Consider the following 14276-nt stretch of genomic DNA (forward strand, 5'->3'; position numbering starts at 1 on the left):
TCCAGGAGCTGACCATTTGGGCATACCCCACTTCCCCTGGCTTCCTGCAAGACAAACTCATCTGCAGCGTTGGGAAGAACCCGGAGCCAGTGGTCTTCAGCCTGTGCTGCCTTGGGGTGCGCATGAAGCTGGAGCTCAGCCCCCTGGGGCTGTCTTTTAACAAGCAGTTTCTGCACAGGTCAGTCATCCCACAAGCACTCCAAGTCTTGTGACAAAGAGAAAACGTTTGACTCTGGTTTCCAGGGCATGGATGGAGCTGCTCCAAGTTGCATTCAGTGGCCAGGCTGGTGTGGCCATCCAGCAGCTGATGCCAAGTGCCTTCCTGTCTCTGCAGCACTGACAGCAGGACCTTGGTCCTGAGAAACGACACCCTGCTGCCCGTGGCCTGGCAGCTCAGTGGGCTGGATGACCTTGCTGAGAACTTCTCCTTGTCACAAGATAACGGCGCCATTGATCCCCGCTCAGAGTTTGAAGTGACAGCGCATTTCAGGGCCGGGCAGATGGGCAGCATTGAGAAGACTCTCCAGCTAGAGGTGAGAGGGGCTGTGTGCTGCTGGGGGCAGGGGCAGGAAGAGCTGCACCTGACAGACACAAGGGTGCTGTGACCCCAACTTCTGCCTCTACACAGCGTTTGCCAGAACGTGCAGTGCATCCACGTCCCCCCAGATAACCAGACACTGCACCCTGAGCCTGTACCACAACCTTGTCCCTGTGGGTGCTTGGAGGTTGTTGTTTGCTTGTACAGACTGCAGCGTGGGCTCTACATTGGACTTTGTCTGAAGCTCTTCCACAGTGCAACAACTCTCCCCCTGGGATTTTGTTCCCCATGGTTTAGGTGTGCATTTCAGAGAAGGTGCTAAGCAATTGGAGAGGGTTGTCAATGCCACCTGCTCTAAGACACCTCACACTTCTTGTGGTTGTTCTTACATCTCTGTGCCTCTCCAAGAGAGCATTCCCTGCTGAAGAGTGCAGAGTTGGGCTGATAGGGTGTTTTACTGTGGCAGAATCCCACTGGGGCAGCCCATGAGATGAACAGGTTAGCAAAGTTCGGGCGTCCTCCAACGCTTGTGAAGCCAGGGAGGCCACAGGGGAAGCAGCCAGCAGAGACAAGGACTTACAAGCTGTCTACCAAAAGAACAATCTGAGCAGTGTTTGTTCCTTGCTGCCTCAGGTTTCAGATCCAGAAAACATCCTGGGGATTGTTCAGGCCGAAAACATCAAAATCTCCGCAGAGGTCTATAACATTTCTCTGAGCTTTGACATGCCTGAAGGTCAGTGGATGCCTCCTAAACAAAGCAGTGCAGGTGCACTGCATTACCTTTGGGTGACCAAAGCACTGGGATGGGATGGGATGGGATGGGATGGGATGGGATGGGATGGGATGGGATGGGATGGGATGGGATGGGATGGGATGGGATGGGATGGGATGGGATGGGATGGGATGGGATGGGATGGGATGGGATGGGATGGGATGGGATGGGATGGGATGGGATGGGATGGGATGGGATGGGACGGGACAGCATGCAAGGATGGCGTGGATGCATAAAGCATATACCCTGCAAGCTGTGTGGAATAAAGCATCATCAGGGCACTGACAGCCTTAAGTCTCTTTCCTCTGACCTTTGAAGTGTGCAGCTTCATGAGCAGATTGGATCTGGGGGCTCTGAAACAGCAGTGACGTGAACAGGCAGTTGGCAAGCCCCATAGGCTCAGCACAGCATATGAAGTAATTGGATTTGTGCTTGGAAGTGGGGAAATGGGAGCTGAGCTCCTTAGCTACTAAGCCTGCAGATATTTTGAGTGAGAAGAGAAAGGGCAGACAAGTAGCTGGAAAACACCTTCAAGAATGGAAACTTACTGAAAAGGGTTTTGTGCCAAGACCTCCATGTAGCTTGTGACCTTGTGTATTCTGCAGCAGCTCACAAATACCGTGTTTGACCTCGCTCTGTGGGTTTTCCGCAGGTCCAGGTGGAAGTTTGGAATTTGGAACCATTAATGTCCTCGATAATGCGAAGCACGTCCTGACTCTACAGAACAAAGGGGCATACAACAGTGAGTACAGGTAAGCCCAGCTGCCTGGTAGTGAGCATTTCCTCAGATTCCCAGGCCTGAATTCTCCCTCTGTCAATGGCTAGAACCTGTTTCCATGCTGGCTACCTCGTGGTAAGTACAAACCCTGGGCTCTCTAATATCAGTTATTTCACCAGAGAATCCAGCCACAAACCAACAGTTCTTCACAGTTCAGCTGGAGCCCAAAGGAGAGCCCCAAAATTTCAGCCACTGAAATGCTGAGATTCATTGCCTTTCTTTGATGGTCACCTCCTTTCTCTTTCTGAGACTCTGTAAAGAAATGAATGAAAACTTTCAGTGTTGAGCTTTCTTGCAGTAACCTCATGATTGTCTGCACTCTCTGTCAAGATCCAGGATTCCCTGAGCAGAGCTTTTCCTTTTTTCTGGTCCTATGCAAAGTCCAGGCTGTGCTGGTGGCACCAATACTTTTAGCTGCAGAGATCTCCATCCCTTCCCTTTCTCCCCAGTTTCACGCTGGGCGGTGCAGGTCCCAGGATGCGAGACGTGGCCTCCCACTTCACTGTTGAGCCTAAGTCGGGCATGCTGACTGCCTCCCAGCCTGGCGTGGATGTTGAGATGCTCTTCCACCCCACAAGAGAAATTCTCCTCAAGGACAAACCCATCCTGTACTGTCAGGTGAGCTGCCTGGGCCAGGCTGCGTTATCACATGGTGTTTTGGGAGCGTAAACAGGATAGGTGCCCGTGAGTTTGTGGGCCCCAAGTTGGTCAACTCCGTGAGGGCTCCCCTGGCAGGGGAGACCCTCCTGGAACAGTTCTATGTCAGGAATGAGAGACACATTGGACTTCTTTGGTCTTCAGGTTCTTGTTTTATTGTTATCTTACCAAAACTTCAGCACACTGTCTGTGCCCAGACCTTGCATGTGTGAAAACAGCACAAAAATGGCCAACAACCTCGTGCTGCAAGTTTTTTTTAAGTCTAATCAAAAACTAAACTACCCAATTAAGAAGTTACATTTTTTCCCTTTCTAACCCAATAACTGACCCCTAACGACCCGCAATGCAGATTTTTCTACCTAATTACAAGATACCACCTAAACCCAAGAAGAAAGAGGAAGAAGAAGAAAGAAGAAAGGAACTCAAGACAACACCCTATATCCTTCATCTTGAACCCATCTATAACATACTAAAAATGGTAAAACCTAAATTTCTCCCCTATGTGACATACTAAAGTACTCTCTACAATCTGTTTCACACTTTTGTGGTCTCTAGTTTACCTTGAGGCTTTGGAAGTTTTCTCCATGAATGAGGGTCAAAGTCAGTGTTTTCCTGGGAGTCAGAGCACTCCAGAGCAGACAGGGGGATATTCCCTGGGTTCCCACAGGTGTCTAATGGAAGGAGGGCTTTGACTGGAGAATCCTCTCTCCTACATATACAAACAGTCTTTCAAAACCATTTGGGAGGCTTCCTAAGTGGAGCTGAGAATTCCTAAGTGGACTCTGGAGGAGGTGCCTAAAATGGGAGGGGTAAACTGGAGGCCTGGGGTGGAGGCTGGGGGCTGGGGTGGAGGCTGGCCTCTTTGCTTTGGTCACCTCCCTTCCTGTGGACGCAGGTGAGAGATGCCAGCTCCGGTGAAGGAAGCGAGCTTGTCGGCAACATCCCGTTGAGGGTGTCGGCGAAAGCCGAGTACAGCAAGTGCAGCGTTGAGCCTGCCTCACCCATCAACTTCAGAGCCATGGTCAAGGGCTCCAGGAAGAGCCTGACGGTCGTGCTGGACAACAAAGGCACACTCAACTTCAAATTCTGCATCCGCCAAGCACCCGAGGAGGCATCAGCCTTGGAAAGCAAAAGGTAGGAGAAGCCCTGCACCACCCTTCCTGTGTGAGGAGGCAGCGCCCCACAGCTGGTGAGGGGCAGGCAGCCAGGAGACCTGGGCTATTGTCCATCTGCATCCCTGGTCTGGGGAGAGGGAGCAAAACAGCACCTCGGTACCCCACGTGTAGTGTGAAGCTGGTGATAGAGCTGCTCTGTCCGGCACTGGGAGCTGCAGGTTGCTCTCTGGGAGCCATCAGGAGGAAGGCTTTCCTCTCTGAGGAGGAAGGCCAGCCTCAGCCTCAGAGGAAGGCAGGGGAGCTCAGCATGACAGATACCTCTGCTTTCTCCTCTCAGTTTACAGCAAGGGGAATCTGCAAAGTGCTCACTGAGAAGGAAATCGAGTTCCTCGACACAGGTGGGTGACTCCTGCTCCCCAGCAGTGCTGCTGCAGGGGATGTGAGAAGATGCTGCTGTGCCCGGGCTGGGGGCTCATCGCCACAGGGTGGGACATGGTCTGCAGGATGGAGTCCAGTGTCTGCTCAGTCCCCCTGGCAGTCCTGTACTCTGCCTCTGACCTGGAGCTGTGGGGTCAACAGAGGGGAGCAGGTCCTGTGTTTGCTAGCTGTGAGGCAGCGTAGGTCTGTGCACACCACAGAAGCAAAAACATCCCCCACTGAACTCCCGGTCCACAGAGCTCAGACAACATTGCTTTTTCTTCTTCCCATTTCCCTCCCATCATTTCTCACAGCTATTTCTGCTCTCTGCTATTTCTGTTACCTCTGGAGGATCACAGCTACCACCTTCAGTCATCACACTCAAACTCCTTTCTCTCTGCCACTTGGGACAGGCTTGCAGCTCCTCTTGGCTTGTTGCTCTCAGCTTGGGGCTGCCTTTGGGCCATGGAGTTATCCTTCCCTGCCCTGGGACTGGGTGCTTGGGCCCAGCTGGAGGCCAAGGCAGGACATATTCCTTGCTGGGGTGCTCAAGGCACAGCCATTAGCCATCAGCCTCTCCTGGAACTTTTCCTGCAGAGTCGCCTCAGTGTTGGCATGTTCACGGTGTCCCCCTGCTCCGGTTCCATCGGTCCCGGGGGCCAGCAGAAGATCTCAGTGGAATGCCTTGCCAGGCAGGAGGGGATGTGTGAGAAGCAGCTCTACGTTGACATCACGGGCAGAGACCCCAAGGACAATCCCCTCGGCATTCCCTTTACCCTGATTGCCAAGTCCTGCCTCCCAGGTACCTACTGCCCACAGTGCCCTTGGTCACACCTTCTGCTGATCAGCACCTGAACTTGCTGCTTGGACAGAGAGCCACGCTCGCCCTGGGTTCCCTCCTTAAAATCCTCAGAGGTTCCAGCCCTCTTCGAGTCCACCAGTGGACTCATCCCTCCCAGCTGAGAGGGATGCATGGAAGGATAAAAGGAAAGCAATGCTCTCTAAGGCTGAGTTTGACTGAGCTCCATTCTCAGCCAGCTCCCCCACCCAAGGCTGGGTTTAGCAGTCACCCGGGCAGAAAGGGCTTATCAAGCCTTCTGAGAGGCCAGCAGGGTCCAGATAAACACATCAGGGAGGCTTCTCCGTGCTCATCCCTCTGGTGTGTCCACAGCACTTGTTCAGGACGTCACATCAATCTTTGAGGACTTCCCGATCTGCAGCAGCAGCGACCTCGTCCAGAAGATGCAGTCGGTGAAAGGCACCGGCCTGTTCGTCACAGATGAGAACAGATTCATCTTCAGCAATATTCAGGTTGGGCGAGAGGCTGAAGCTCATTTCAGTATCTACAACGCACGCCATCTGCCATGTGACGTGGTCCTCTCCATCAAACCGCTGTCTGGAGAGGTAAGAACAGGAGGCCAAGGTGGAACAGAAGGCCAAGGAGGTGGTTGCCCTCTAAGGGCCGTTTGAGAGCCTGTTTTGTTCTCCAGGTGCATTGATCCTGTGGCCCAGACAAGGCTAGCTCAGTGCAGGTCAAACTGCAGGGGAGGGCAGCAGAACCAGGGAGCAGTTGTGTGGAATTCTGCATGTCTTGGTTTTGGCTCACACCTCTGGGTCTTCGGTGGGAGAAGTGAATCCTTCTGAACCTCTCTGGGAAGCACACACAGAGAGGGGATGTTATGACCTGACATGCCAGGGCTCAAAGAGCATTTTCTCAGTTATGAATTGACATGCCAGAACTCCAAGCAGAGCATTTTCTCAGGCTCCCTGGCTTTTCCTTTTCCTTGAAGGCCAGTTCTAGGTCATTTGCAGGGTTTTCCATGCAATGCCCACCTCCCAGATAGGCTGGGGCAGCTGCCAGCCCTCAAAACACACAGTGCTTCAGCACAAAGTCGGCATTCCCTGGGAGGGAGGGAGCCTGCCCAGGGAAGCAGGAAGGAAGACACAGTGTCTGGGACTGCTCTCATTAATGCATTTATGGATAAAACTGCGTCATGTTGAAAGGTGTTTCCTCCTAACACTGCTCTCTGGGTTCCCTCAAGGAAAAAAGCCCTATCGAAAACATTTTCAAGTTGTATCCAGTCAAGATGTCCATTGCCGGCTCATCCTATGCCATTGCTACGGTGACCTTCACCCCACCAGAGGAGCAGAACTACAACTGCACTTTCAAGGCTTCCCTTGTCATCCCAAAAGGGTAACTGACCCTGTGAAATACTGGGGGAGGCCTCACTGATAGCTGCCTCTCCCCTGGGAAGGCACAGACCTCTTGTTAGCGCTAATGCTGTCAGTAGCCTTAGGCAGAGTACTTGGCATGAGATGATCTGGGAGCCAATAGCCCTTAGAGCAGGAGAATGAGGCTGATGGTTTAGCCTGTGTGAGGAACTGTGAAGACAGGGAAATACTACAGGTGGCCAACCGCAAGTTACTGAGATGTGCTGCAGCTGAGCTGGGGGTTTCCAACGACAAAGGCTTAGATGAAGCAGTTTCTGTGCCAGCAAGTCAGCAGTCACGTTTTCTCTTTGTTTCTGTAAAATTAAGTGATCCTGTGTGACCCCCTGGCATTCATTAAGCTATTTTATGTGAGTGTTTGGAGCTGGTATGAAAGAGGAGCCCAGTTCCTCTGCCCTGGGACCTGTGAACTGGGGCTTTGACCTGCCCTTCCTCAACCCTTTAGTGGCTGAATTGGAGCAAGAGAAGTCTAATTTCTAATGAGCAATTGCTTTTTTACTGTTCTTGGAAAAGATTTTTACTGCTAGTGACAATCATTTCTATTTGCCTTCTTGCTTTTGTACTGCTTTCATGCTGTGCTTTTGCTCGTTGCATAAGTTTCATCTCACTGCAGCCAGGGGATTTGTCATATCTCATCTGGTGCCTTCTCATTTACCTGCTGTGCTGCATAATTCAATTAAGTGAAATTATTTTTAAGTGTTATTGTGGAAGGCTCTGGCTCTTTGGAGCAGATTCCTCTTGTGAATGGCCCTGAGTGGATTGGGAAGAGGCTGGTGGGGGGCTGTGTTGTGGGGTACAGGAGCACCAGGCAGGGAAAACACTGTGGGTGGCCCTTGTTGCTTCGCTTGCCCAGTGAGAAGTGGGTTAGTGCCAGCTGAAATTGTTTCTGTGCCTCTCCTGCAGCTCTGTGGGAATTGAACCCCAAATCCTGACCTTCACCATCAGCGGGAAGGGGCACGAGCCGCGGTTGACAGTCGTGTGCTCAAGTGCTCGCAGCGAGAGCGGAAACGCCGTGCTGCGCTTCAAGAGGCTCCAGCTGTGGGATTCAGAGGTGCTCCCTCTGGTCACCCGTAACGATGGCATCATACCTGTCAAGGTGAGGAGGACCTGCTCGAGGAATGGTCTGGTTTGGGAACAAGTGCTTGTGGCACAGGGGAAGGGTCACAAAGAACATGGCAAACCTGGAAAGAGGTGTCAGAAATTCTTTTTGAACAAGGACTGACGTCTGTTCTCCAAGAAGGGAGTTCTTGGAAATTTTCTGCCCAGTCTTTCTTCTTTAAGTTGAACACAAGAAAGGTGGTGGAGTATTTTCCCCTGTCTCTCAGGTCACCTTTTGTTCTCATGGGCATGTGTGATTTCCCAGTTCCATTAGATTGTATTTGATCCCAGTTTATTACATTTTAAGTAGACTTAGAGGTGGTTTAAATACATTCTGCTCATTACTTTCTGCCCTGTTTGGTTCTGTGTCACTTCTATCCAGATGCCTCTGGATGCCCTTTTTTCCCTGGCTGGTTTGACTTAACTTTTGTGCTAAGTGCTGTTTGTAGTGGGAGAGGCGCTGGCCTCCCGTGTGGGACCAGCAGCTCTGCAGTGTCAGTCCCTGTGCCATCCTGGACTCACAGTATCCTTGTGCTCTGGCTTCTCTTTTCTCAGTTTATGTTACTCCAGGAGGATGAGCATAGAATGTTCTTCTTGAAAGGCAGGACCTCCCCAGTCAAGGTATTCCACACTGGAGATGTGAAAAAGGAACTCATTGGAAAAGGTAAATCCATTAACCATGAAGTGCAATTGTGCACAGAGGGAAAACGTGTGCCCTGCTCTTGGTTCTCTGAGCAGCAGCCAGATGTTAGGCACAGTTTCTTTCCTTGGGCTCTCTGTCCCCCAAGCTTTTCTTGGGGGCTTTTTGCAGGGTCTCCTCCTAGCAAGCTGTAGCAAGTTCTGTTCTTCTAGACGTGGTGGGTTGAGTTGTGGGGGACTGCCACTACCTCAGGGGACCCTCTGAGGTATTTGCTGCACGTGGGAAGGTACCAGCCTGAACAGACACAGCCCTTGAGCACACAGCCAGCCAGCAGAAGCCCAAAGCACTCTTTGGCTCAGCTTTCCATATGGCTGGAGCTGGCTGGAAGCAGATGGAATGAGGGCTGGGCATCAGCCTGAGGTTAAGCTGTGTCTGGAGGTGGCCGTCTTGTGAACAGAGGAAGAGGGTCTGGAACCACTCTGGAACCACAGGGGGTAGAACCTGTGCTTAGAAGGCAGCTGGTTTCAACCTCTTATTCCTCATGTATGCTATGGAAATATTTCCTCTGTACAGCTGTACCACCTAACTCTGATTTCCATTGCTGTGCAGCGAGCAAGCTCCCAAAGAAGCCTTTCTTCCTTCTGAGTCCCGGGAAATCAACTGAGTTTGATGTAATTTTCAAACCCACCCTGGCTCAACATCTGGATAGGAAGACTCATGTGTTAGTGAAGGACAGCTACTCTAACGAGACCCTAATAGAGCTGGTGGGTGAAGGCCACAAGGAGGAATTCACCCTGCTTGGACTAGAGGATGACACACAGGAAAGGAATGTTAAGAGCAGTCTGAAGAAAGACATCACTGATGGTAAGAGAGGAGAGACTGCCAAGGTGGAGCAAGGAAGAGGAAAATATCTGATCATGTGTGTCTTCCCTCTAGCCAGGCCTGGGCTGTCTCCCACGGGACTTGGTGGCCTGTGGGTGTGGTAGCCATGCATGCAGAGCAGTGTGTGCTGTGCTGCACGTCACTGGCTTAGGGATGTGTCCCTGGAAGTGGTGAAACTGCCTGGGGAGCTCCCTCTCAGAGGGGGAAAGGCTTGGAGCAAGGAAGCATTGAACATGCAGGTGTCTGTGCACGTCAGGGGGCAGGTGGAGCTCCCTGCATGCTGAGATCCCTTGCTCTCCTCCTTAACAGCTGTCAGAGTGAATCACATCGAGTTTGGGGACTGTCCTGTCGGGAAGCGCTGCTACAGGACCTTCGCCGTCAGCAACCGCAGCCTTAAGCAGTTCATGCGCTTTGAGTGGGAGGCAGATGCCCCATTCCTGTTCTCCCCCAAGGTGAGCGTGGACTGCTCTGCCTTTCCCCATTGCTCAGGCCCTCCCTGGTGTTCCCAGGAGCTGGCAGGGAGTGCTCACATACCACGGATAGCCCATTCCAGTGCCACGTGGGAGATGCAGTCCCTGGCTTGGCTGGGCCAAGGCTGCCAGCCTTGCAGAAAAGGTTTCATGTTACGGGAGGTGGCACCTTCTGTTCATACTTTTGTCTATCAAACTTCACTAAATCCACTCTGAGGTGCAGATTCCTGGCACAGCTGCTCACCACGTCCGTCAGTCCCTTTTGCTGTCAGTCCTGCCCTTGGCAGTGCTTCCAGTTTGGTCTTGACTCCCTGATTCTCCCTAGGTGGGACACCTCCATCCTGGCTGTGCCAAGGACATCACAGTGATCTTGAAATCAGATGTCCCAGCCACCTTCAGGAGGCCCCTTGTGAAATGTAAGATGACCAAGGTCAACTTTGAGCTGCCACAAAAGAAGGTTCCTGACTGGGATGACCAAATGTGCATTGTCACATGGAAGGATACCACCAGGAAAGACCCGGCAGCCGCCACGCGGCCTAAAATAAAGCAGGTAAGAAGCAAAATGGCAAGAAAAGCCAACCCGGGTTTTACAAAAAGAACCACTAGAACACCATCACTGCTGGCTGTGCAGCTCCTGCTTCCTCTGGACATTGGACAGCCATGAGGTTCACCAGCAGCGCATTTGAACGGAGAGGTGGAGGCACAGTGACCAGATACACGCACAGGAGAGGAGGAAGCCTTTTGATAAGAGACCTTCAGCCACACCCAAAGCCTCAGTCTGGGCCACAAACACAAGTGTTGCAGCCCATGTAGAATGGAAGGCAATGTTTTACGATTTTATCCCATTTTACGGTGTTAGAAATCTCTTCAGCTGATTGGTGCCCTTTTACCAACAAGGAATTTAGTCTGCTGCACTCTGTCTCTTCTTTTGAAGTGGAGAGAAATACACTTCTCCTGCATGTGCTGGTGAACTCCAAGTTTTGTCTGCATGAGAATTTAGTTGTGGTCTCTGTATTTGGTGTGGGATATCTCATCATGGAGTAGCCCAGGCACTGCATGACTCTACGGAGGAGTCTGGAGAAGGATCATCTCCAAAGAGTCTTACTTTCATTGTCATTATTGCCAAACACACTCATCTTGGGTGGAGGTTCTTTCCGAGTTTCTGGACCATTTTAAGGCCTCTAAACCATCCTCTTTTCTATCAGAATATCTGCAGTTGGAGATTTTCCTAGTGAGATCTTTCACATCCCAAAATGCCCATCCCCAGCTCCAAGCAGTTGCTCCAGACAGGAGACCTGGAGAGCACTTTCTTCTAAGACAAGAAGAAAAAGGTGCTTTCTAGAACTCTTCACTCTTGGGGTTCTCCATCCACAGAGCTCCAGCAGGGGAACTTAACCCTAGTTTGGAGACCTGCAGGATTTATAGGAATGAGGAAAAAAGCCAGGCCCTCTGCAAGATTGAAGTACAGGGACTGGAATGCAGCTGTAGTCTCTCTGGGTGTATTAACAGCTGTGGTAGTTACCTCTTGGATCAGTGGGCAGAAACAAGTACTGTAGCAAAGCAGTCCCAGTTTTGTCATCTTTCCAGGGCAGTAAAAGTGAATGGTCCTTTCTAGTGATCTTGGAGGCCAGAAGATTCCCTTCTCAGCCTGACTTTCTGGGCTCTGCTCAGTGATTCTTCCCTCCTCTGTTTGCAGGTGGTCGAGACAGCCCCGGAACCGGCTCACACTGTGGTGGAGGAGAGCAGCCAGGAGTTGGAGGTGTACCGCAGTGCTGTGGTTGCCTACACCCAGTTCAAGCTGAGCACGACCATGATTCAGTTCAAGAGTACCTTGCCCTTCCAGACAGGGACAGCCACGTGAGTGCTGGAGGCCCTGTGAGCAGGAGCTGCCTTTGCCCAAGGCTGACCCAGAACTGCTTCCCAGAACTCTACCCCACCCAAACCAGCACAGGCCCTTTTACGTGCACGCAAAGCCAAGCAGGAGGTGGTGCTCAGGAGAGGCTCAATGCTGCCATACCTTTCTGCTGAGAACAGCCATGGGTTTGCTTTCACTGTATGTCACCTGTCCTCATCTGCTCCAGAATAAGTTTGCAGTCAAACCAAGACCCAAAGTCCAGAATAAACCCCTTAGCTTCAATGTCCTGGGCACCATGTTGGCCCTTTTCTCTTAAACTTCCAGACTTTGAAATATTTTCTTGGGCCACCCAGGACAGCAGTCTGAGCATGGCTGGGTTGCCTGGGGAAGATGCTCCTCAGGAGAAAGTGGTATCAGGAGTCCATCAGACAATATTACTGTACTATTTGCTTTATACTTCTTGGACATTTTTTTATTCCTCCTTCTTGCTTTTTAGTTTCACACTGCAAAACACAGGCGAGGTAGCTCTGGAATACTCCTGGGAGAAACCTGCAGGGAGTGAACCAGTGAAGAAGCTGAAGAAGCCATACTCAACCACTCTGATGCGTAAGAGCATTTCACTTGGTAGCTGAGGGCCCGGGAAGAAGACCCTGCCACTTCAGTTCAAAACATGAATTGCTTTTTCATCCTTGTCCACGCATCCACTTTCATCAGCACCTTCCCAGCTGCAGCTGGAGAGTTTTCTCCTTGTCCCCCTCTGCCTTTCAGCCCCTTCTGTTCTTGCTGAGCCACTTCTGCTCTGCAAAGCAGCTGAGCCAGGCTCTGGGGAGAGCCACGTGCCGGGTCAGGACTAGGAAGGGGGACACCAGGTCATCTCTTTGAGAAGTCTGAGACCGGGAAAAACAGTGGTGTAACGAGTGAGCTGCCCTGCAGCCACTGTCTGTGTGCAGTTCCCCACTCCAGGGCAAACGCAAAGTCACTGTCTGAAACCAACTTTCCTGCTTTGGTGCAGGAGTGTGTGCTCAGGCAGAGACCCTGCTCCCGACACTCTGTCTCCTGCTAGAATAAAGTACTTGACCAGAGATTCTCCAAGTGCATCCCAGCTCTCTTCCACCTACCTGCAGCAGGAGGCAGAGTTGCTGGGAACACAGGATTTTGTCTTTGGAAGGTATCCTCTTCCTCCCTGCAGGTCGGTTCCTCTCCTATGATACTGTAAAGCATCGCAGAAAGCTGCTGCGTCTTTTCTGGTCAGAGCAGGACCATCCTTCGGAGACACATCCTAAAGTGCGGCAGCTGTGGTGGCCTGCTGAGCAGCAGCAGGATTCTGAGCAGCAGCAGGAGCCAGATTCCAAGTGGCAGGAGGATTCTGAGCAGGAGCAGGATTCCGAGCAGGATTCCGAGCAGGATTCTGAGCAGGATTCCGTGCAGGAGCTGGATTCCGTGCAGGAGCTGGATTTTGAGCAGCAGCAGTATTCTGAGCAGGAGGACCGTGTCAGCACCTCCCTAGAAGTTTTTCCAGATGTTGTCCATGACCTGTTCTCAATCAACCCCTACTGTGGCATCATTGCTCCTGGCCAGAAGGAGACCTTTGACGTGCAGTTCTTCCCAGAGTGCCTGGGGAAGTTTAAGACCACCCTTCTGTGCAGGTGGGAAATATCTCCACGCTTGCCAACTCATGCTACTGATGGGTATCACTGAATCACAGGGTGGGACAGGGTGGGAAGGACCACTCTAGGTCATCTGGTGCCACTTCCCTGCTGAAGCGGGGTCATCCCAGACTACGTGGCACAGGGTTGTGTCCAGAGGACTCTGGAATAATTCCAGTGAGGGACACTCCACACCCTCTCTGCGCAACTTATCACCTTCACAGGAAAGAAGTTCTTCCTCAGGTTCAGGTGGAATTGTCTTGTTCAGGTTCTGCCTGTTGCCTCTTGCCCTGTTGCTGGGCATCACCAAGCCCAGCCTGGTTCACCCCCCAACACCCTCCCTTCAGTCTCTCTGACTGGGATGGGGAGCCCCAGGGAGGCAGCAGAAACACCCACAGGAGCACAGAAAGATCCTCATCTTTCATCATCATCTTTCACCCCTTGGCAGGGAGGCACTGGGAAAAGACACTGTATGAAACAGTAAGCTTGTGGAGGGTTGCAAAATCTGCAACAAGAGATCCAGGGACCAGCCAGTCCCCAGCTCTGCTTCCTTTTGGGACAAGCAAGGCCTGCTTCTCCACATGGAACCCCATGTGCTGTAGTTGGTCCCCGGGCATTTAACTGGTCATGTTCCTGCCCTTGCATCTCTGCAGCCTCCATGCAGCTAGTGCAGCTGTTAAATCTGCTGCTCGCTGCTTGCACAGAGACAGGATGCAACACTGTGTGCCCTGCAAGGAGACAGAAAAGCGGCGGGCTGGGAATGTTCCTCTGGCTAATACCAGTCCCTCTCTTCCTAGGATTCCTAACCTGCAGCCAGGTGAGAAGATGGGGCAGGTGACTTTGGAAGGCAGAGCCCAGGAGAAGGACAGTCTGGATAAACCATTAGAAGAGACAGAGTAAGGCCAGGGACCCAAGAAGGAGGTGCTCTAAAGACCAACACTTGAGTGACAACATTTGTGTCAGCTGGAGCGTGCGGCAGGAGCTGGTGACATCCTACCTTCTGCTGCTGGTGGTCTCCCACCCTTCACCAGAGACCTCTGCAGCTACCCTCCCACGTTCCAGTGAGCACCTCCCTCTTACCTAAGTTGATTAACTAATTGTTGATTAGATTGATAAGTAATTGATAATTGTCCGTTAACTGTTAATAAACAATTGCTAATAAATTGTTAATTGTCAGCT

General features: G+C 51.8%; 1 protein-coding gene across 1 annotated transcript in view; it reads left to right on the forward strand.

The window, feature by feature from the left end:
• Positions 1-13997, forward strand: part of LOC115490885 (hydrocephalus-inducing protein homolog) — a 35074-nt gene extending 21077 nt beyond the window's left edge. Inside the window, exons 23-42 of the mRNA XM_072920725.1 lie at positions 6-178; positions 335-533; positions 1172-1271; positions 1963-2062; positions 2538-2706; positions 3095-3223; positions 3641-3879; positions 4198-4258; positions 4875-5079; positions 5449-5681; positions 6320-6471; positions 7410-7602; positions 8160-8268; positions 8854-9108; positions 9436-9578; positions 9922-10146; positions 11293-11453; positions 11948-12057; positions 12641-13097; positions 13895-13997. Of these exons, the coding sequence (XP_072776826.1) occupies positions 6-178; positions 335-533; positions 1172-1271; positions 1963-2062; positions 2538-2706; positions 3095-3223; positions 3641-3879; positions 4198-4258; positions 4875-5079; positions 5449-5681; positions 6320-6471; positions 7410-7602; positions 8160-8268; positions 8854-9108; positions 9436-9578; positions 9922-10146; positions 11293-11453; positions 11948-12057; positions 12641-13097; positions 13895-13997 (3516 nt within the window). The remainder of the gene's footprint in view (positions 1-5; positions 179-334; positions 534-1171; positions 1272-1962; positions 2063-2537; positions 2707-3094; positions 3224-3640; positions 3880-4197; positions 4259-4874; positions 5080-5448; positions 5682-6319; positions 6472-7409; positions 7603-8159; positions 8269-8853; positions 9109-9435; positions 9579-9921; positions 10147-11292; positions 11454-11947; positions 12058-12640; positions 13098-13894) is intronic.
• The last annotated feature ends 279 nt before the right edge of the window (positions 13998-14276 follow it).

The sequence above is a fragment of the Taeniopygia guttata genome, chromosome 33 (assembly GCF_048771995.1).
Source record: "Taeniopygia guttata chromosome 33, bTaeGut7.mat, whole genome shotgun sequence".
Taxonomy (NCBI): domain Eukaryota; kingdom Metazoa; phylum Chordata; class Aves; order Passeriformes; family Estrildidae; genus Taeniopygia; species Taeniopygia guttata.